Source organism: Pezoporus flaviventris, unplaced genomic scaffold, assembly GCF_033815535.1.
Source record: "Pezoporus flaviventris isolate CSIRO_AGI_PZ_B2104156 unplaced genomic scaffold, CSIRO_AGI_Pfla_v1 ptg000031l, whole genome shotgun sequence".
Lineage (NCBI taxonomy): Eukaryota > Metazoa > Chordata > Aves > Psittaciformes > Psittacidae > Pezoporus > Pezoporus flaviventris.
In genome coordinates, this window is record NW_026892579.1 from 68,929,963 (window position 1) to 68,946,836 (window position 16,874).

The 16,874-nt window shown below is 49.6% G+C and overlaps 1 protein-coding gene across 4 annotated transcripts in view; it reads left to right on the forward strand.

The window, feature by feature from the left end:
* Window positions 1–16,874, forward strand: part of RALGAPA2 (Ral GTPase activating protein catalytic subunit alpha 2) — a 115,494-nt gene that overhangs the window by 61,536 nt on the left and 37,084 nt on the right. For all 4 annotated transcript variants that reach the window (XM_061461767.1, XM_061461766.1, XM_061461765.1 and 1 more), the window contains 6 exons: window positions 426–1,194; window positions 1,499–1,570; window positions 2,562–2,685; window positions 3,711–3,866; window positions 11,056–11,214; window positions 16,225–16,352. In XM_061461767.1, coding sequence (XP_061317751.1) covers window positions 426–1,194; window positions 1,499–1,570; window positions 2,562–2,685; window positions 3,711–3,866; window positions 11,056–11,214; window positions 16,225–16,352 — 1,408 coding nt within the window. The remainder of the gene's footprint in view (window positions 1–425; window positions 1,195–1,498; window positions 1,571–2,561; window positions 2,686–3,710; window positions 3,867–11,055; window positions 11,215–16,224; window positions 16,353–16,874) is intronic.

Genomic DNA, 16,874 nt, shown 5'->3' on the forward strand with positions numbered 1-16,874 from the left:
GGCTGCAGGAAAGCTGGAGAGGGGCTTGGGACAAGGGATGGAGGGACAGGCCAAGGGGAATGGCTTGAACCTGCCCGAGGGGAGACTGAGCTGAGCTCTTAGGCAGAAGCTCTTCCCTGTGAGGGTGCTGAGGCGCTGGCACAGGGTGCCCAGAGAAGCTGTGGCTGCCCCATCCCTGGCAGTGCTCAAGGCCAGGTTGGACACAGGGGCTTGGAGCAAGCTGCTCCAGTGGAAGGGGTCCCTGCCCATGGCAGGGCATGGAGCTGGAGGAGCTTTCAGGTCCCTTCCAACCCAAACTGTCCTGTGAGTCTCTGATTCTCTTAACAACTAAGGCAAGCTTCTCCAATAGGAACAGAAACGTGCCCATGCTCTGTTTGAATTGCTCCTGCTGCTCCCATCCATCCGTGATGTTTTCCTTGTTTTAGAAAAAAGGAGGAGGAATTTAGAGCTGATCCCTCTGACGGCGCGGATGGTCATGACTCACCTGGTGAATCACCTGAGCCACTACCCGCTCAGCGGAGGCCCTGCCATCCTGCACAGCCTCCTCAGCGAGAACCACGACAACTCCTACGTGGAGTCCTCCGAGCTGTCCTCGGAAGTCTTCCGGAGCCCCAACCTGCAGCTCTTCGTCTTCAATGACAGTACTCTTATATCCTACCTCCAAATCCCCACGGAGAAGACGGACACTGAGCCACCAGCAGCGCCCTCGGACGTCAGGGTAATCGTCAGAGATATCTCAGGGAAGTACTCTTGGGATGGCAGGGTACTGTACGGGCCCCTGGAGGGCTGCCTCCCGCAGCAGAGCCCAGCGAGCGCGCTGCTCGTCTCCAGCACCCCCCAGCACCACTTCATTTCCCAGAAAGACCTTTCTCAGGTGGAAGAGGGAGAAGATGCTCTGGACCAGCTGCTGGAGCGGATTGGTACCACCAGTCCCGAGTGCCTCCTGCATCCCCAGCGGAAGCTGAACGAGCCGGCGCCGCCACCCTTCGGCATGAGCTGTGAGCAGGAGCGCGCGCTCACGGAGGCCCTGATGAGGCAGAGTGCCCAGGAAGAGCAGTACATCCTGAAGTGCAGCTCGGACCTCAGCATGAGGGTGGCCCACCAAGAAGAGCCGCGTCCTGTTGAACCACAGGCTTCCTTCTACTTCTGTCGGCTCTTGCTAAACGACTTGGGAATGAACTCCTGGGATAGAAGGTAGGAAGAGAGGATTCAGAGCACGTTTATGGTCCTCTTCTCACTTCTACCCCCAAACCTGTGCACTCTTAAATTGAGAATGATATAGCTGGGTGGTGGTCAGAGCACGATCTTGAACTTCCACATGTACCTGTTTCAGTGATTCTTTTGAATACACATTTGTAGATTGCTTACAGTAAGAATAATGATAAACCCCCATTTGCATCGTGCTGATTTGATTCCCTTCTCTTGGTATTTGAATGAGGAAATGCTGTGTCTGTGCCGTGCTGCCTTTCCCTTCAACTCCTGTTTTATGTATTCATAGGAAGAGCTTTCATCTTCTGAAGAAGAATTCGAAGCTGCTGCGAGAACTGAAGAACCTGGATTCCCGCCAGTGGTAGGCAAATGGTTACTGCCCACACCATTGGCAAGGGGAGCGTTTCCCAAGGAGCAGTGGGAAGTCACCAAACCCAAGCTTCAGTAAAACTGCGTGTGCTAGCAATATGAATGTCTGTATGGAAAAGGGATGGCTTGTTTCTGGAGGGCTCTGGAGCATGGATGGACAAGCTCTCTTCACTGGCACTAGATACACAGCATTCCCAGTCAGTAGCACATCCCAAGGCACAGCAACCTGTTTCCTGTTTTCTTTAGCTGAGAGGGCAGGAAGAATCTCCAGCTATTTCGTGGCCTTGGCTCAGCTCACACAAAGGACTGTTTCCTGCAGGGCGAGCCCTGTGTCAGGGGCAGCAGTCAGAGGGGTGATGTCCATACAAGTACTCTGCAGCCAGGCAGTGGCAGAACAGAGTGCTGCTTATTGCGTTTGATTCTTCATTACATGACACGCAGCCCTTGGGAAACTGGAGCATTGAAGAGTCCTGGTTTTCTGCTATCCCAACGATTTCCGTACCAAACCCACCCAGGTTGTTTCCAAAGCAGGCAGCTGTCCCTGTTGGCCATGTACAGCTCAGCCCGGGCTCTGGAAGTCAATAATGGTTTTTCTTTCTCGTACATCATCAGCCTGTAATGAAAATCCTGTAGGTCACGTTAAGCTCCCGTTAACACCTGGGCCAGCACCTCCTTGCAGGGCTGCACAGATGTATGTGATTAACCCTCTAATTGGAACCTGGTCACCACTTCTGCTGCTGCTGCACTCGGCTCTGCTCTTGGCTGCACTCGGCTCTGCTCTTGGCTGCACTGTGGTCATGGGGGAAACACTGGGGAAAACCTACTTCTGGAGCTGGAAGCGAGGGATGTATCTGTGGGCATGGAAGGAAGGGACGTGCAGAGCTAACGGGGGTCACCTGCTCGTTGCTTTTGAGTGCAGATGGTCTAAAAAATAACTCTGAGCTATAGCTTGTGTAAGTTTTGTTTCTTGTATCCCCTCGCAGCCGGGAGACCCACAAGATTGCGGTGTTCTACATTGCAGAGGGGCAGGAGGACAAGTGCTCCATCCTGTCCAACGCAAGGGGAAGCCAGGCCTATGAAGATTTTGTTGCTGGACTGGGCTGGGAGGTAATAGTAGTCACAAATTTAGGCAAGCTTACATACTGGAAACCAAGGGCTTAGATCGCTGTGTGGTTTGTAATTGGGGGGGGGGGGGGAGGTAAATTTTAATGCACACTGATATTTAGCACTACTTCAAAGATCACCTCCTTAGCAGAGTGCTGTAAATCCCCATGCTGCTCCTGCACGAATGCATCCTCCCTGTCTCTGAGGGACCCACAATGCTGTAGGGGACACTTCTGCTTTCTGCATCTTGGAGAGCTGGAGCATGACTTTACCTTCATTTTACCTCCTATTAACTCCTTGTGGTCAGGCCTCGTACCCAGCCACAGGAGAGCTTTACAAAGAGCAGACACAGTTGTGTTCAGTTTGCACTGCTGAAATGGTGTGTCAGGGACCAGACTGCTGTGAACGCTTCTGGGTTTTGGATATGGAGAGTAACTGTGTTCATGCTTAAGGATTTAAGGGACACAAGGTCTGCAGGGGAAGGTGGCATCCTCAGTGATGCAGCTGGGAAAACAGACAAGCTTTTGGACACAGGCTTGTCTTCAGAGGGACATTTCTTCTAAATGATCCTCTAGAATAGTTTCTTCTGAGGTTTTTCTTCCTGTACCAACGTCCACTTTGTTCTGCAGCTTTCCTGGTGGTTTGTATTTGCTCTGCACTTCAGTTACTTCTCCGGGTGTGTGCTTGGAGTGGGCTTGCTAAGCCTGCACAGCCCTTGGAGCAGCTGCTCATGACAATGCTGCTGCTTCCTGGCTGTGTTTGCTGGAAGGGAGGCAAAGAGCCACAGAGATAATGACTGGGGCCTAGTTAAGAGGTGGCTGCTGTTAGTAAAGCTCAGATACAGGAGTGGGCAACAGACAGCTCTAACTAATGCTCAGATCACGAACCCATAGGGGAAGGCTTCTCTTTCTCTGGGGTGGCTGCAGAATCATAAAGGGGTAAATTCACCAGGGCTTGATATATAAAGGAGTACTGACGATTGATTGGTCTCTTCACATCCCTTCTCATCCTGCCTTGCCATGGATCAGGTTGATCTGTCCACGCACGGGGGGTTCATGGGTGGCCTGCAGCGCAACGGCAGCACAGGACAGACAGCACCCTACTACGCTACCTCCACCGTGGAGATCATTTTCCATGTGTCCACGAGGATGCCTTCAGATTCAGATGATTCACTCACCAAAAAGGTAAATCACTTCCTGTGTGTGTCACAACAGTGCCTGCAGTTTCCCTGTGCTTAAATCAAAGTTTAAACTGGAAGCAGATTGTGCTGCCTGGTCCTCGCAGGCCATCTTTGCTCTGCCACATGGTGCTCTGCAGCTACATTATCTGGATTAAATGGCATCTAAATTCTGGATTCTGGAACACAATTAACATTTCCATGGTAGCCTCAAATGCCACCATTAGCAATAATATTAGCAATAATTTCATTTGTATGTTGTCTGCCTGCCAAAACTGTTGTAGTTTGGTAGAACAAAACAACCAAATGCAGCATAATAAAACCTTGCAGATGAATCATCCAGCGTGGAACGGCGAAGAAAAGAAGTGAAAGAGAAGTGACAAGCATAGTACCGAAGGCAGCCAGCTGATATGTAAAGCCATTATGCAGTTATTCACAATTCTGACAAGCAGACTCTGCTTCAAAGATGGCCAGAACCCAGCCCAAAATTTTGTTGGTATCAGTGCTTGATCATTTGTCTTCCCTAACAAGGAGTGATGTGAGATGATGGGGCTTGCCAACTGCTGCTCAGAGTCAAAGAAGATTTTAGGTGCATACCAAATCTTTGGCTTTTTAATTAGGATTGGCAACTTGTCCTGCATAGGTTGTTAATGTGTGTTAATAATGCTGCTGCAGCCATCCAGTCTACCATGTGATGCTATTGTGCTCTGAAAATCATCCATAACTATGTCATTGGGTGATTGCATTTGTCCTCTTGGTTTCAAAATAACGTGCTTTTCCTCAAAATCAAAAGGTGGGATTTCTGATCACTGGAGCTGAAGCCTCACCCGGCATTGAAGAGTTAACCAGATCCTTGCTTTTCTTATTGTGCTATCTGGCATTTAAAACAAAAGTCAACAAAATGACATGTTCCTCTTCATGAATGCGACTCATTAGCTTCATATTAGTGGATTTACATGGCTATGGGGAAAATGCAGTCTGAGTACTTCAGGACGGAGAAGTAGGGCTGTGGCTCATGTGAAGAGGCTGTACGGTCTCTGTCACTTCACTAAGGTAGGACCATCTGTATTTTATTGTTCCTGGCCAGTATTTATCCAGCTGCTAGTTAAAAACTCCAGTGATGAATGCTTTCCAGTTTCCCTAGGCAACATATTCCTATGCTCCACAAGAACATTTCTTGTAGCATCTACTTTGCTCCAATTTAAGCCCTTGACGCTGTTCCACATGGATATCGGGGACAGATTATTTTGCAGCAGACTTGCTCATGTTTGAGAGCTGCTGCTATGTCTCCTTCTTCCTACTCAAATTGTGTTCATTTACTCTAATCTTAGCTCCTGGGTTTTGTGGAAATACTGTCTCGCTGTTGAGTAATACGTCACCAGGGAGAGGAGAGAGCACAGTCTGACAGAGCTACCACAAGGGGAGAGAGGGGGTTTAATTGCAAACAGTCTATTTTACTGATTCTCCTAATTCCCACCCACATTAGGGATTAACACAGACATCGAGAGAGTCTGGTTATTCTGTTTAATTGTCTTCCCTGTGTTGGCTTTAGGAGAATTTCTTCTGTGTTAGAAACAAAAAGCAAAAGCAGTTTGTAGTTGCCAGTCCCCAAGTCTTGAAGTGCTGGGAAACCAGCCCAGCTCCAGTACCTGCTATCCACAGAAAACAAGCAAAGTAATTGCTCTGAGACTTAAAATCTGCTGTAGGGATGGAGCCCTGCAGGGATCAAACTGCGTGTCCTGTAAAGAAGGACAAAGCTCTGAGCACCCTCGTGGACCTGAGGAGCTGGTGGGCTGGACCAGAGGACTTCCAGAGGGCTTTTTGAAAGGAATAATCTTCTGTGCTTGTGCACAGAACAGTTCTGGTTGATTTGTGGCAGCTCTTGCATAAGCAAGTGTGTGTTCCTGTGCAAATTAGCATAGACTTCTTACCCAGCTTGGCAGACCTGCAGCTAAGGGTGGAGGCAGGATGTGCTTCAGAAGCACTGGAAGATTTCTGGACAATTGATAGGTCTCTAGTTCTTTGAAGATGCTGAGGGATGAACTCGCCTGCATTCAAAACCAGCATTTTGAGCACGAGCGTATCCAAACCATCTCTGCAGACAGCATTAAACCTACCGTGGTTCTTAAAAGCCAATAAACATGCTCATTTCTAGAAATTTCTGTTGCAAACCTTAGCTGTGGAGGCCCTGTACTGCAGTACATCGATGTACAGCTACATCGATGCTTTAGCAGCACAGTTCCTCAGGCCACAGAAGTCCCACGTTGATTTTGGCAGCCTTTGCCTGTGCAGAGCACAACCGGCGTGTGCTTGAGGAGAAGCACGTGTCTGCTGTGACATACTCTGAAGCAAGAGGAAAATGTTTGTGTTCCCCCCGCTGTCCGTGCTGCCCTCCTGCATCCTGCAGTACCGGGTTAACATCGCGATCAGATGCAGCGGAGATCACAGTGACTCTGCAGGTCATCACCAGCACTTTAACAGTTCTGCTTGCACAGCGAGCATGGGCTTGGCTCCCGCCTCAGGTTGTTGGGGCAGTTGGTCCAGGTCAGCAACATCATTTCATGTTTATTTCTTCTTCCCAACAATGCTCCCTTTTCATAGCAGTGTGTCAGAGGAAGGCAGATTCCAGTGTCACCCGCTCGCTGCTCCATGTCAGTGTTTGCTGTGCTGGAGCACAGCACAGTGGGCACGGAGGACACTGTTACTGAAGCAGAAAATCAGATGCCAGTCAGGATGCAGTGGGGGCCACAACGTTTTTCTTGCCTTCCCCTGCTTCCATCCGGCAGGGCTGTCCGTGGATAGCGTGTGGGACTCGAGCCCCTTGTCTCTGAGATCTTGATGCTGTTTCTGTGGGCTCTCCTGTGCTTGTTTTGCCTGCAGACAGGCAGCAGGAACTCGGTGCCTGGCTCATGGGCTGGGGCTGAGCAGAACAGAAGGGTTTACCACCTGCTGGCCCGGGAGCTGGGGCAGAGGCCGGATTCTCTGCGATGCGGAATGAAGCAGATGCAGTAATTTTACTTAAATATGTTATTATGGCTCTTTATGTTTACTGCACACAAGAGGGACAATTCATTTCTGCTTTGAATTCACAAGAATAAGTGCACTTCTACTGAGGATGAGCGTGGCCCCTTCTTGTGTAGTGCAGTTGTGATTTGCAGTTTGTATTCCTTTAGTTGAAGTAAATGCTGACGTATTATATTGCTTACTTGGGGAAGGAAAAAAAGAGAGGAAAAAACCCTCTCCAAATAAGTCTGAGCCCTGAAAAAAAATGTTTCTTGGTGGAATAATCAAAACTCAGCAGGTATCTTTGCTGCTGTGGGGTTCTGCAGCATTGGCTCTGAACTGGTTTTTAACCTGCCTGTCTCGTGGCGAAGTGAAGATCAATCATAGTAGCAGCATCCTGCCTGAATTGTACTGAAAGCCTTAAAACCGAGCTGCCGCAGTTGTGAGTGCTTTATTCCATCTTCCCCATTGTCACAGCAGAACTTTTCAATTCAGAAATCTGGTTGCAACCCCATACTGAACTCTTGCTCCTTTGCTGCAGAAATTTGTTAGCTGGAGCTAGATTCGATTTTTAGCAGCTAATCTAACTGCTGTAGGGGTTTGCAAAGTGGGGACAGAGCTGTGCTATTGGATTTGTCCAATTCATTTGACTCCAGGACTATAATTGCACTTATGTCTTACAAGGCTTTTATAGCCTAGGGCTGGCGAGCAGCAGAAAAACAAATTGGCAGTGATACAGTAAGAGTGAAAGGGAATGAAAGGCACACATTATCAGTCTCCAGGCAGCACTGTTCTGGCAGGAAGTTTCTTGGTTAATTTACAAATAAAACTTAGATTTTCGGATGCGTACGCTGTCAGCAGACAATGGGGATGTCAGCCCCCACTGGTACTTAGCAAAAGTAGCAGCCGTGCCTTCCCCAAAGCAGGAATTCTTCAGTCAAACAGACGACTCGTCTCTGGAGCCAGCTGGCTGTGTAATGCAATTAGCGGGGAAAGGAGGTCAGGCCATGAGGTGTGTGCCGTGACCAGCGCCGCGCCAGCAGCGCCGCGCCTGCGGGCGGGGGCAGCCCCGCCGCGCTCCGAGCAGCCGCCGGCGCTCGGCGAGCAACCGGACAGCTCCCGGTGCTCGGTGACCCCCCGAGGAGCTCTCGGTGCGCTCCCGGTGCTCGGTGACCGCCCGAGGAGCTCTCGGTGCGCTCCCGGTGCTCGGTGACCCCCCGAGGAGCTCCCGGTGCGCTCCGGGTGCTCGCTGGGCTCCCGGCACGGCTGCGCTCTCCCCTCCGCGTTAGCGCTGAGCGGGCGCGCAGCAGAGCTCATCCTCGGCCGCGCCGCGCACGGCAGCAGCGGTGCCCGCCGCTCGCAGGCGCTGGCGCTGCAGGGTCAGAGAGCCCGGGCCGTGGCTCCATGCTTTGTTCCTGCAGGCGCGGCTGAGCCCCCGAGCGCTGCCAGCTCGCTCCCGAGGAGCACTTGCGGGCTCCGGAGCTGCCTTCCTGGCACATCTGTGCAGACCCTTCAGGTCAGCAATGAACTGGAACGTCTGAGGGCCCGCGGCTGAGCCGTCTTTGGGTTTTGCTTTAACACAGATCTTGTTTCCTGGCTGCTGGGGGACTTTCTCTAACGGAGTTTTTTCTTCCCCTCTGACCCTGCCCCTCATGAAGGACACGGCCGGGGCCTCTGCCTCCAAACACCACCTCTGCGCTGCTTCGGGCCCCCAGGCAAAGCTCGCTTCTGTCCTTCAGGGCGCAGACTCTGCCCCACAGCGCCTTGTGAGGGAGCAGGGCTGCGGAGCAGCAGCTGGGCTGTTGTCACTGATAACGTTATTACAGTGCTTTTTATCAGTGGCATTTTCTTTCAAGAGCAAATAATGTTTATTAATACCAGTTTTATGTTTGTAGCATTATACCTTATACATGTGATGATTAAAGACCTGTGACTTGGAAACGGTGGCAGGTAGCTTGAGCTTTGCAATGCCTTACAGCCTGCCATGAGGACTGCAGCAAAGGCAGGAATTTATTATTGCACGATGTTGGCAAGATTTGAGGCACAAATCACTCCCTCTCTCAAGCACAGCAGCATCAGTTGATCTGACTTTCTGTTCACTGAATTTTGTTCTCTTGGATGTGGTATAAGTACAAAGTGGTTTGGGTTTCTTCCGCATGAAAAGTGTTTGATTATTAGCAGAACAGTTCCTTGTGGTGTACAAAGGGTCTCTGAAGCAGTGTTTGGACAAAGTGCGATCACTGGTTTATAGCAGTCCGAGGTGAGGCAGTGCAGAGCCTTTCCTTCACAGGTTGTTCTGGGGAAGAGCTGTGTTAGCTCAGGAATTGCCACATGCAACTGGAAAATTGCATCACCTTTAGAGTGCAGTTTCTGTGTTCATTTGTTGGGCTTTCTAAAGCAGAGGTTGCTAAATGTGGGCTTCCTCTGTGTTGTGAAGGCCGTGCCAGAGCTCTGTGTAGTATTGGGCACAGCCTTGTACACTGCAGGCGCTGCCTGCTCTGAATACAGCTGGCTCCCCACTCAGCTCCCATGGAACACCACAGCCCAGCTTCGGCTGGGGCAGAACAGGCTGGCCAGGCTCCCGGCTCCTCCACATTAAAACCTGTTGTTGCCACACAGATCTCTGGGCTTTTAACAGGAAACTTCAGGTCTGGCTTTTGGGTGCTATTGAGGTGACACGGCTGCGTCTGCCCACGGAAGGGAAGTCCAGGTCTGGTTGTACGTGTGAATTCCTGCTGAGGTTAGGGTGTGTGAGACTGCACCGTGGTACTGTCAGCATCGGTGCTGTGTGGGTGCTGCTTTGTTTTACTGAGCAAGTAAGAAAAGAGAAGAGACTCACAGAAATGAGGGTGACTGAGGACAGCAACTTGTGTTGATGGTTGTGCATGGAAGAAGCTTTAGGAATAGCACTTAGTGATTTTATAAGACAAATGGTTTGTATTTTCTTTAGACAGAACTAAAAATTTCTTTTATTTACACCGAGGGATAGAATACAACTCTTTGCCTGCCGGTTCATTAAATTAAGCTGGGAATCTGGGTCACTCTGCAAACTTGGCTTTATTTTACTCGACTAGAGTATGAGCTGTAGGGCAGGTTGGTGGTTGCACCTGATTCTCACAACGTGTCACAGCTTTGCCATGTTTCTCTCACAGGGAGGGTAGTTTCCCCTGGTGTATAGCAGCAGAAGGCTTTACTTGTAACGGCAGTCGGTGGATCTGGGAGCTAGGGTAGGGCTGATGCAAGGCGGGTGGGGATTTGCTCCCTTATTTACCAGGGAAAATCACTACTTTTTTTTCCTTTCCTCTTTCCTCCCCCCGCCCAGAGGCAGTGAAGAGCCGGGCCCGTTTGGCTGCTTTGTCAGGGCTATTGTGCACATTGTTCAGGGGCTAGCACCGAATTGTGTGTGTCTGGAGGGGAGGGGGGGGGCTTTTAAGCTTTAAGTGGGACTTAAATTCTCTTTCTGCTCTGGGCTGGCATTCTGCGTGTGGATTAAATTTTAACTTTAAAGCTTACAGTTGAAACTATTGTGCGTGGCTTGTACACGATTGCCAAACACTCGCTGCCATCTGTTAGATCACCTCCAGCCCCTCCAGTAACAAAGCAGACCCGCGGCTTTCAGATGCGTTCCCTCCGTCACATTTAGCGTTATCCATATTTTATGTAATTCAGCTCCAGATAACAAGGTAACTGCCACGGCATTTGCCACTCGCCTCTAATTCACGGTGCCCAGCTATTTTCCAGCAAAAAGTCCTTCCCAAAGCCAGCAAGGGGCTATCTGCAATGTAATAAACCAGGAACAGTGGTTAGTGATGGGGTTTCTGGGCATCCTGAGTTGAGGCATTGCATCCTTCTGTGACAGCCGCCTTCTTGAGGCTGCACTATGTTCTGTGGGGTAAGGGTTAGTTCTGGTAGTTCAGATTTCCATGTGAAGTGATTGCAGGTGATGTACATTTACATCTCACACTAATGGCTGGTTTGGTAATTACTTAATTAGCCATCACCAGCGATGCCTTCAGAAGGGAACGAATTCTTTAGCTCATCTTTTCATGAGTAACTGGACAAAACCAATATTTTCGCTTTTTCTGTAATGAAATATTTCTACTATTGAGTGTTGTAATTCAATTTGTAAGCCCTGACCCCTCATAAACTGTTGTTATCACTCTGATTAATAAAGAGCCAATTTGCTGTTGCAGCTTCGTCACTTGGGAAATGATGAGGTTCACATCGTCTGGTCTGAGCACACCAGGAACTACCGCAGAGGCATTATTCCCACAGACTTTGGAGATGTTCTAATTGTTATTTACCCCATGAAGAATCACATGTTTTTCATAGAGATAATGAAGAAACCAGAGGTATGTTTTGATTGATTTACTGCATCTCTCCTATGTGTTATGCAAGGGACCAGTTGTTAAATAAAGCTCAGTGCTTTGGGTTTGTTTTACCAGCAAATACAAAATACAGTCCCTCCATCTCAGTTTAAAAGTATGCTGAGCAATGAGCTTTTATCTTAAACCTGGAATTATGAATAGTGGTGGAAATGGCTGCTAGTTCATGTTACAGTTGTGCTCAGCGCTTAAAGAAATATTCCAGCATTCTCAACCCATAGGAGCTATTGTACAATAAGAACAGTGCTCAAAGTCATTGTGAATTTCCACTATGAGGCAATAACAGCAAAATAATCAAGACATAAATTCCTTATTTGCTATGAATTCACTCCATGCAGCTCGGTTGCTGCTGTACGTGTGGTACCGTGTGTAACCTCATGATGTGACTCAGTGGGATGGTGCAGACACTGGGTATCCTTACATCAGGTTTGGTGTTTTCTGTTCAAATCATTGTTAATGCAACCACATTTTAGACACGTTTTGGAAAGAATGAATTTTTTTCTTTGCCAAATGTCAGGGGTGTGTAGGTACATCTGTCCATATATAGGGAAAAAAAGCTACTTTAATGCTTGTCTGGTACATTATGGATGCAAAAATGTATATAAAATAAGCTTTATGAAAGCAATCAGTGTGATCAATCCCATTTCCTTTATATGAGGGACAATGTTTGTCAAGAGAATAACCAGCTGTGGATAAATGCCTACGTCAGGTATGTATTTACCAGCTGGTATTTTTTGAGTTATGAATGATGGAGTTGTTATATATTGATATTATATATTAGATTATATTATATATTGATGGAGTTATCAGGTATTAACAGCCAGTGGTTTGCCAGTGTATGTTTCAAACTTGGTTTCTACATTGAAATAGTGGTGTTTTCCCTACTTGATTTTGAGCTCTGCAGTGTATTTTGGGGGAGTTTTAGCTTTTCATGTTCCATCAGGAACATCAGGACTTGGCATTACGAACACGCTTGGTTATTCTGTGGAGCAGTGGAGAAAAGCCATGTCATCTTCCATATTAGTCAAAAACACCCACCGGGCAGAAAGAAGAATAGCTAACTGGAAATTTAGTGTTATCCCTACATTTAAAGTACAAACCATTACAATGTAATAAAATTAATCCAGACATTTCCAGGGCAAGTGTGGCTGACCTTTTGTTCACCAGCTACTGACCCCAGGGTGAATGAGAGAGGCTTGCAGAGAGAAATGTCTGTTGTTTGGCTTCGGTCCCTGGTATTTAAATTGCATTCCCTAATCAAATGAAAAGGCTGTCCTCTCTATCAGGTTACAGAATCCATGGCAACATTTGGCCTTTTATATACATAATGTTAGCCTTTTTGTTTGCATCTAAGCAGAGACACCTGGAGCAATGTTAACATTAACCGATTTAGCATTAATAGCTTCATTATAGAAGAATTTCTGATCAGATAGCTGTTACTTTTGTTATATTGCCTCGGCTTGTATTGTTTTCATTTTTTATCTCCCTGCTTGGCAACCGGGCAATGATTTGCAAATTTTTTTTGTCTTGATTAATTAAGCAATATAATTATCAGGAGCCGGGATGCAGTCTTTGCCCGACAAAGCTGCTGGGGGAAGACAATAGTAAGTCTGTTAGTGTGAATGCATTCCACGCGTCACAGATGCATGAGGATATTCTGAACAATGAGACGAAAAGCTGCCTGCAAAAGGGGACAAAGAATGCCAGGCAGACTACACGCGGCACATACCGCCAGGGACATGCTGCGGGTTCCCTGGGACACAGATGCCTCGTTAGATTGCAGCTAGTCAGCAGAGATTAATTCTCAGCCATTTGGTACAATAATTTCCCCGTTCCCCACTCCTTTAACTAGTGCTGCGCGCTGGAGAGGGGCAGCCTTTGTGCTCAAAAGGTTTATTTAACCTTGCCTACTTTTACTGCGGGCAACGGAAATGGTGATTTTTCTCCGGGAGGTTGTAATGAAGCAGGTGTTTGCGAGGGGCTGAATATTAAATTTTGCCTCGTGGAGAAGCCGCGCTGACATTTGGGCGCTCCAGGAAGGGGACGTTTCCCTTCCCTCTCTTTTTCATTGAGTCCCGTCAAAGCCAAACGTGGGTTCGTAGCCACTCAAAGCACCGTTTTCCTCCAGTGGGTGTTTAATTCCGACCCACGGAGAGCGCTGAGCCGGGAGCGCGTCCCTGTGCCGGGGTCCCCCCTCCAGCCCCTGTACAGATGGAAGCTGACGATACGCGACTCCCATTGACTTTAATGACCCCGAGCGTGGCCGCTGGGGCTGCTCGGAATGAATAATGCCCGGCTTTGTGTCAGGGAGGGCGTATGGTCCGGCTGTGCCGCTGCCTGCGCTGCTCCCTGCCTGCTCTGCTCCTGCCTGCTCTGCTCCTGCCTGCACTGCTCCCTGCCTGCTCTGCTGCTCCCTGCCTGCTCTGCTGCTCCCTGCCTGCTCTGCTGCTCCTGCCTGCTCTGCTGCTCCCTGCCTGCTCTGCTCCTGCCTGCTCTGCTCCCTGCCTGCTCTGCTGCGCCGGCCTGCGCTGCTCCTGCCTGCGCTGCTCCTGCCTGCTCTGCTCCTGCCTGCTCTGCTGCTCCTGCCTGCACTGCTGCTCCTGCCTGCACTGCTCCCTGCCTGCTCTGCTCCTGCCTGCTCTGCTCCCTGCCTGCTCTGCTCCTGCCTGCACTGCTCCCTGCCTGCTCTGCTCCTGCCTGCACTGCTCCCTGCCTGCTCTGCTCCTGCCTGCACTGCTCCCTGCCTGCTCTGCTCCTGCCTGCTCTGCTCCTGCCTGTGTTGCTGCTCCTGCCTGCACTGCTCCCTGCCTGTGCTGCTGCTTCTCCCTGCCTTCACTGCACTGCCCCTGCCTGCCTGCACTGGTGCTGCAGCCTGCGCTGCTGATCCCTGCCTGCACTGCTCCTGCCTGTGCTGCTGCTGCCTGCATTGCTACTGCTGCCTGTGCTGCTCTTCCTGCCTTCCCTGCTTCTTGCCTGTGCTGCTGCTCCTGCCTTCCTTGCTCCTGCCTGTGTTGTTTCTCCCTGCCTGCACTGTTCTTCCTGCCTTCCCTGCTCTTGTGCTGCTGCTCCTGCTGCCTGCTCTGTTGCTCCCTGCCTGCACTGTGCCTGCCTGTGCTGCTCCTGCCAGGCCGGGCAGTCTCCAGGGTCAGCCACACATCCCAGAGCTGGGATCCCGCTGGCAAACCCTGCTCCTGGTTGCGGCTGCACTGGGCTTCACCTGTGGGAGGAAAGCCAGTGCCCGCCCCACAAAGTCTCTTCCATCCCTTGCAGTATTCTCTTTTCCATCTGCCAGAGCAGGCCGAGCTCCTTGTGAAGTGCTGGGAACTTCGGACAAAACAGGTGCCATGGGGACAGATCCTGAAATAAACCTGTCTGAGCGTTCGGGGCATGCTGGAAAAGCCTGTGTCCCAGTGTTGGGAAGTCACCCTCCAGCGCTCCCACTGCACTCGTATCTCTGCACCCTGGTCAGGGATGCTCAGGAAAGCTCTCTGGATTTAGGGTTCAGCCTGGCTTAGCCTCCTCTTCTGGTTAAAGGAAGTGTAAATTCTGACTTACTGGAGTTTGACTTTTAAACTTCCAGAGAAAGCCATTCTTTAACTTAGTTTTAAAATGTCAGATTGGAGGTGGTTTTGATAAACTTACTGGAGAGAGCCACTGAAATGGTTTTAAATGTGAGCTTATGCACATGTATGTATTCATACACACACAGAGATAAGGTGCATAAATGTACACACCTCGTCTGCACTGTACATGTACAACCTGTGTACACGGCGTTAACAAAATCCACCCCATGCCTGGGCTGCAGCTGGCTTTGAAAGCCTGGAGCAAAGTCCTGGGAGCAAACCTGGCTCCTCAGAAAGCCCGATGGTGCAGTTCCCTCCGTGTGGAAGTGCTCATCTGCTCTAAGTGTCTGGTAACTGCGAGCTGCTGTCATTTTAATACCAGTCTGTACTTAATCTTATTTGTGCTGCCGTGCAAATGCAGGTTTACAAGTTTTCTCCTTTTGTCAATCCTGTGAACACCATATGTGTCAACTAGGGAATGTTACTGCTTAAAGAGGAGAGACTTGATACTCTACAACATCCCCGGTTGGTGGGGTAGAATTCCTCCTTGACCCCTTTCTTTCCAACCGCCATGGTGGGAATGCCAGCATCAAAAAACAAAGGCAAAGCCACTATGGCCACATTTTACACTAACCTGGTTTTTGGGGGTGGGTAACTCTTTAAGTAACGGAATGACAGAATAACTGTGCTGGAAAGACAGCTGTCATTTGCAGATGTTAGATTAAAACCAAATTTCTTCTGTAATTCATTGCCACTTCTAATTAGAGGAATTCCCTAGATGCAGGGGATTTATATTATTCCCTTTGTCCAGTTATTGAATGACTGTCACAGTCACCCAAGAGCAGTTGCAGAAGAATAATGGAGGGTATTTATTTATGTGATAAGCCCCTGTACAGATGGAAAAAATCCATAGCTTACATATTGATAATTGCTGCTGGCTTCTGTCTGGGGCTTGGGCTGGGGGTTGGGGTTGGTTTTGTTGTGGAAGGGGAAGGAGTTTGCTTGGAAACACTAAGATGTGTTTAAACATCAGTATTTCCTGGGTTCGGCATGGCAGAGCCTGTTACACGTATGCAATTCCAGGCACCTATCGCTGTCATAAAGCATCTCTCTAACCTCGTACAGCCTTTGTGTGAGGAGCTGTGTGCCAGCACGGGGCCCGGGGGGGTTCCTCTGGACGTGACGCTGCAGGAGCAGGGTTCAGCACCTTGAGGTGCTTGTGCCTGTCCTGGCCCTGCCCCTCAGGGTGGTGGTTTCCACAATGCGGTCGTACCAGTTTATGGCAGAATAACGCACTGCTCATGGAGTGGGACCCGGGTTTTGGCACGCTGCTCCTGTGCATGACTGTGGGAGTTGCTCCCGTGCTTTGCACTAACCTCAGCCTCACACGCGTTGTGTCTGCTTGGGTGCACAGGTGCCATTCTTTGGTCCTCTCTTCGACGGAGCCATCGTGACCGCGAAGCTGCTGCCGAGCCTCATCTGTGCCACGTGCATCAACGCCAGCAGGGCTGTCAAATCCCTCATCCCGCTCTACCAGAGCTTGTATCCTTTGCTCCGGGGGCCGGGCTCCTTGGCAGGGCGCGTACTTGCACGCTGTTCTGCAGAGAGGTAAGCTGGGATGACAGCCTTCCATTGGAGTTCACTGGGAAAGGTCTTCATAAGATCATAACGTGACAGGAGTGTTCTCCAGCAGCTTCAGTCTGATGTTGGCAGGCTCGGGCTTAACGCTGACCCTTTGAGCTGTAAGTAACAGCAATACTCAGTTTTCTTTCTCACTAACAGAAGTTTCCTACCATGTGTATTGGGTTGTACATAGAGCTTGGTCCTGTTCTTATCTTACTCAAAGAGGTGGTCCAAAAGTCTTCACTTGGGCTTGTTCCGTTAGTAAAATGGGTGGGATTTAGCCTCAGATACGGATGTTTCCATTCCCAAATTCCAGTTTCATTCCAGCCACATCTGTATTGGGGCATTTTCAGAACCTCTCTTCGCTCAGGTGCTGGAAGGTAACTCTCAGGTGTGCTGCTCTGCTGCGGGGCTGGGAGCAGACTTACTCTTGTGTTCTGT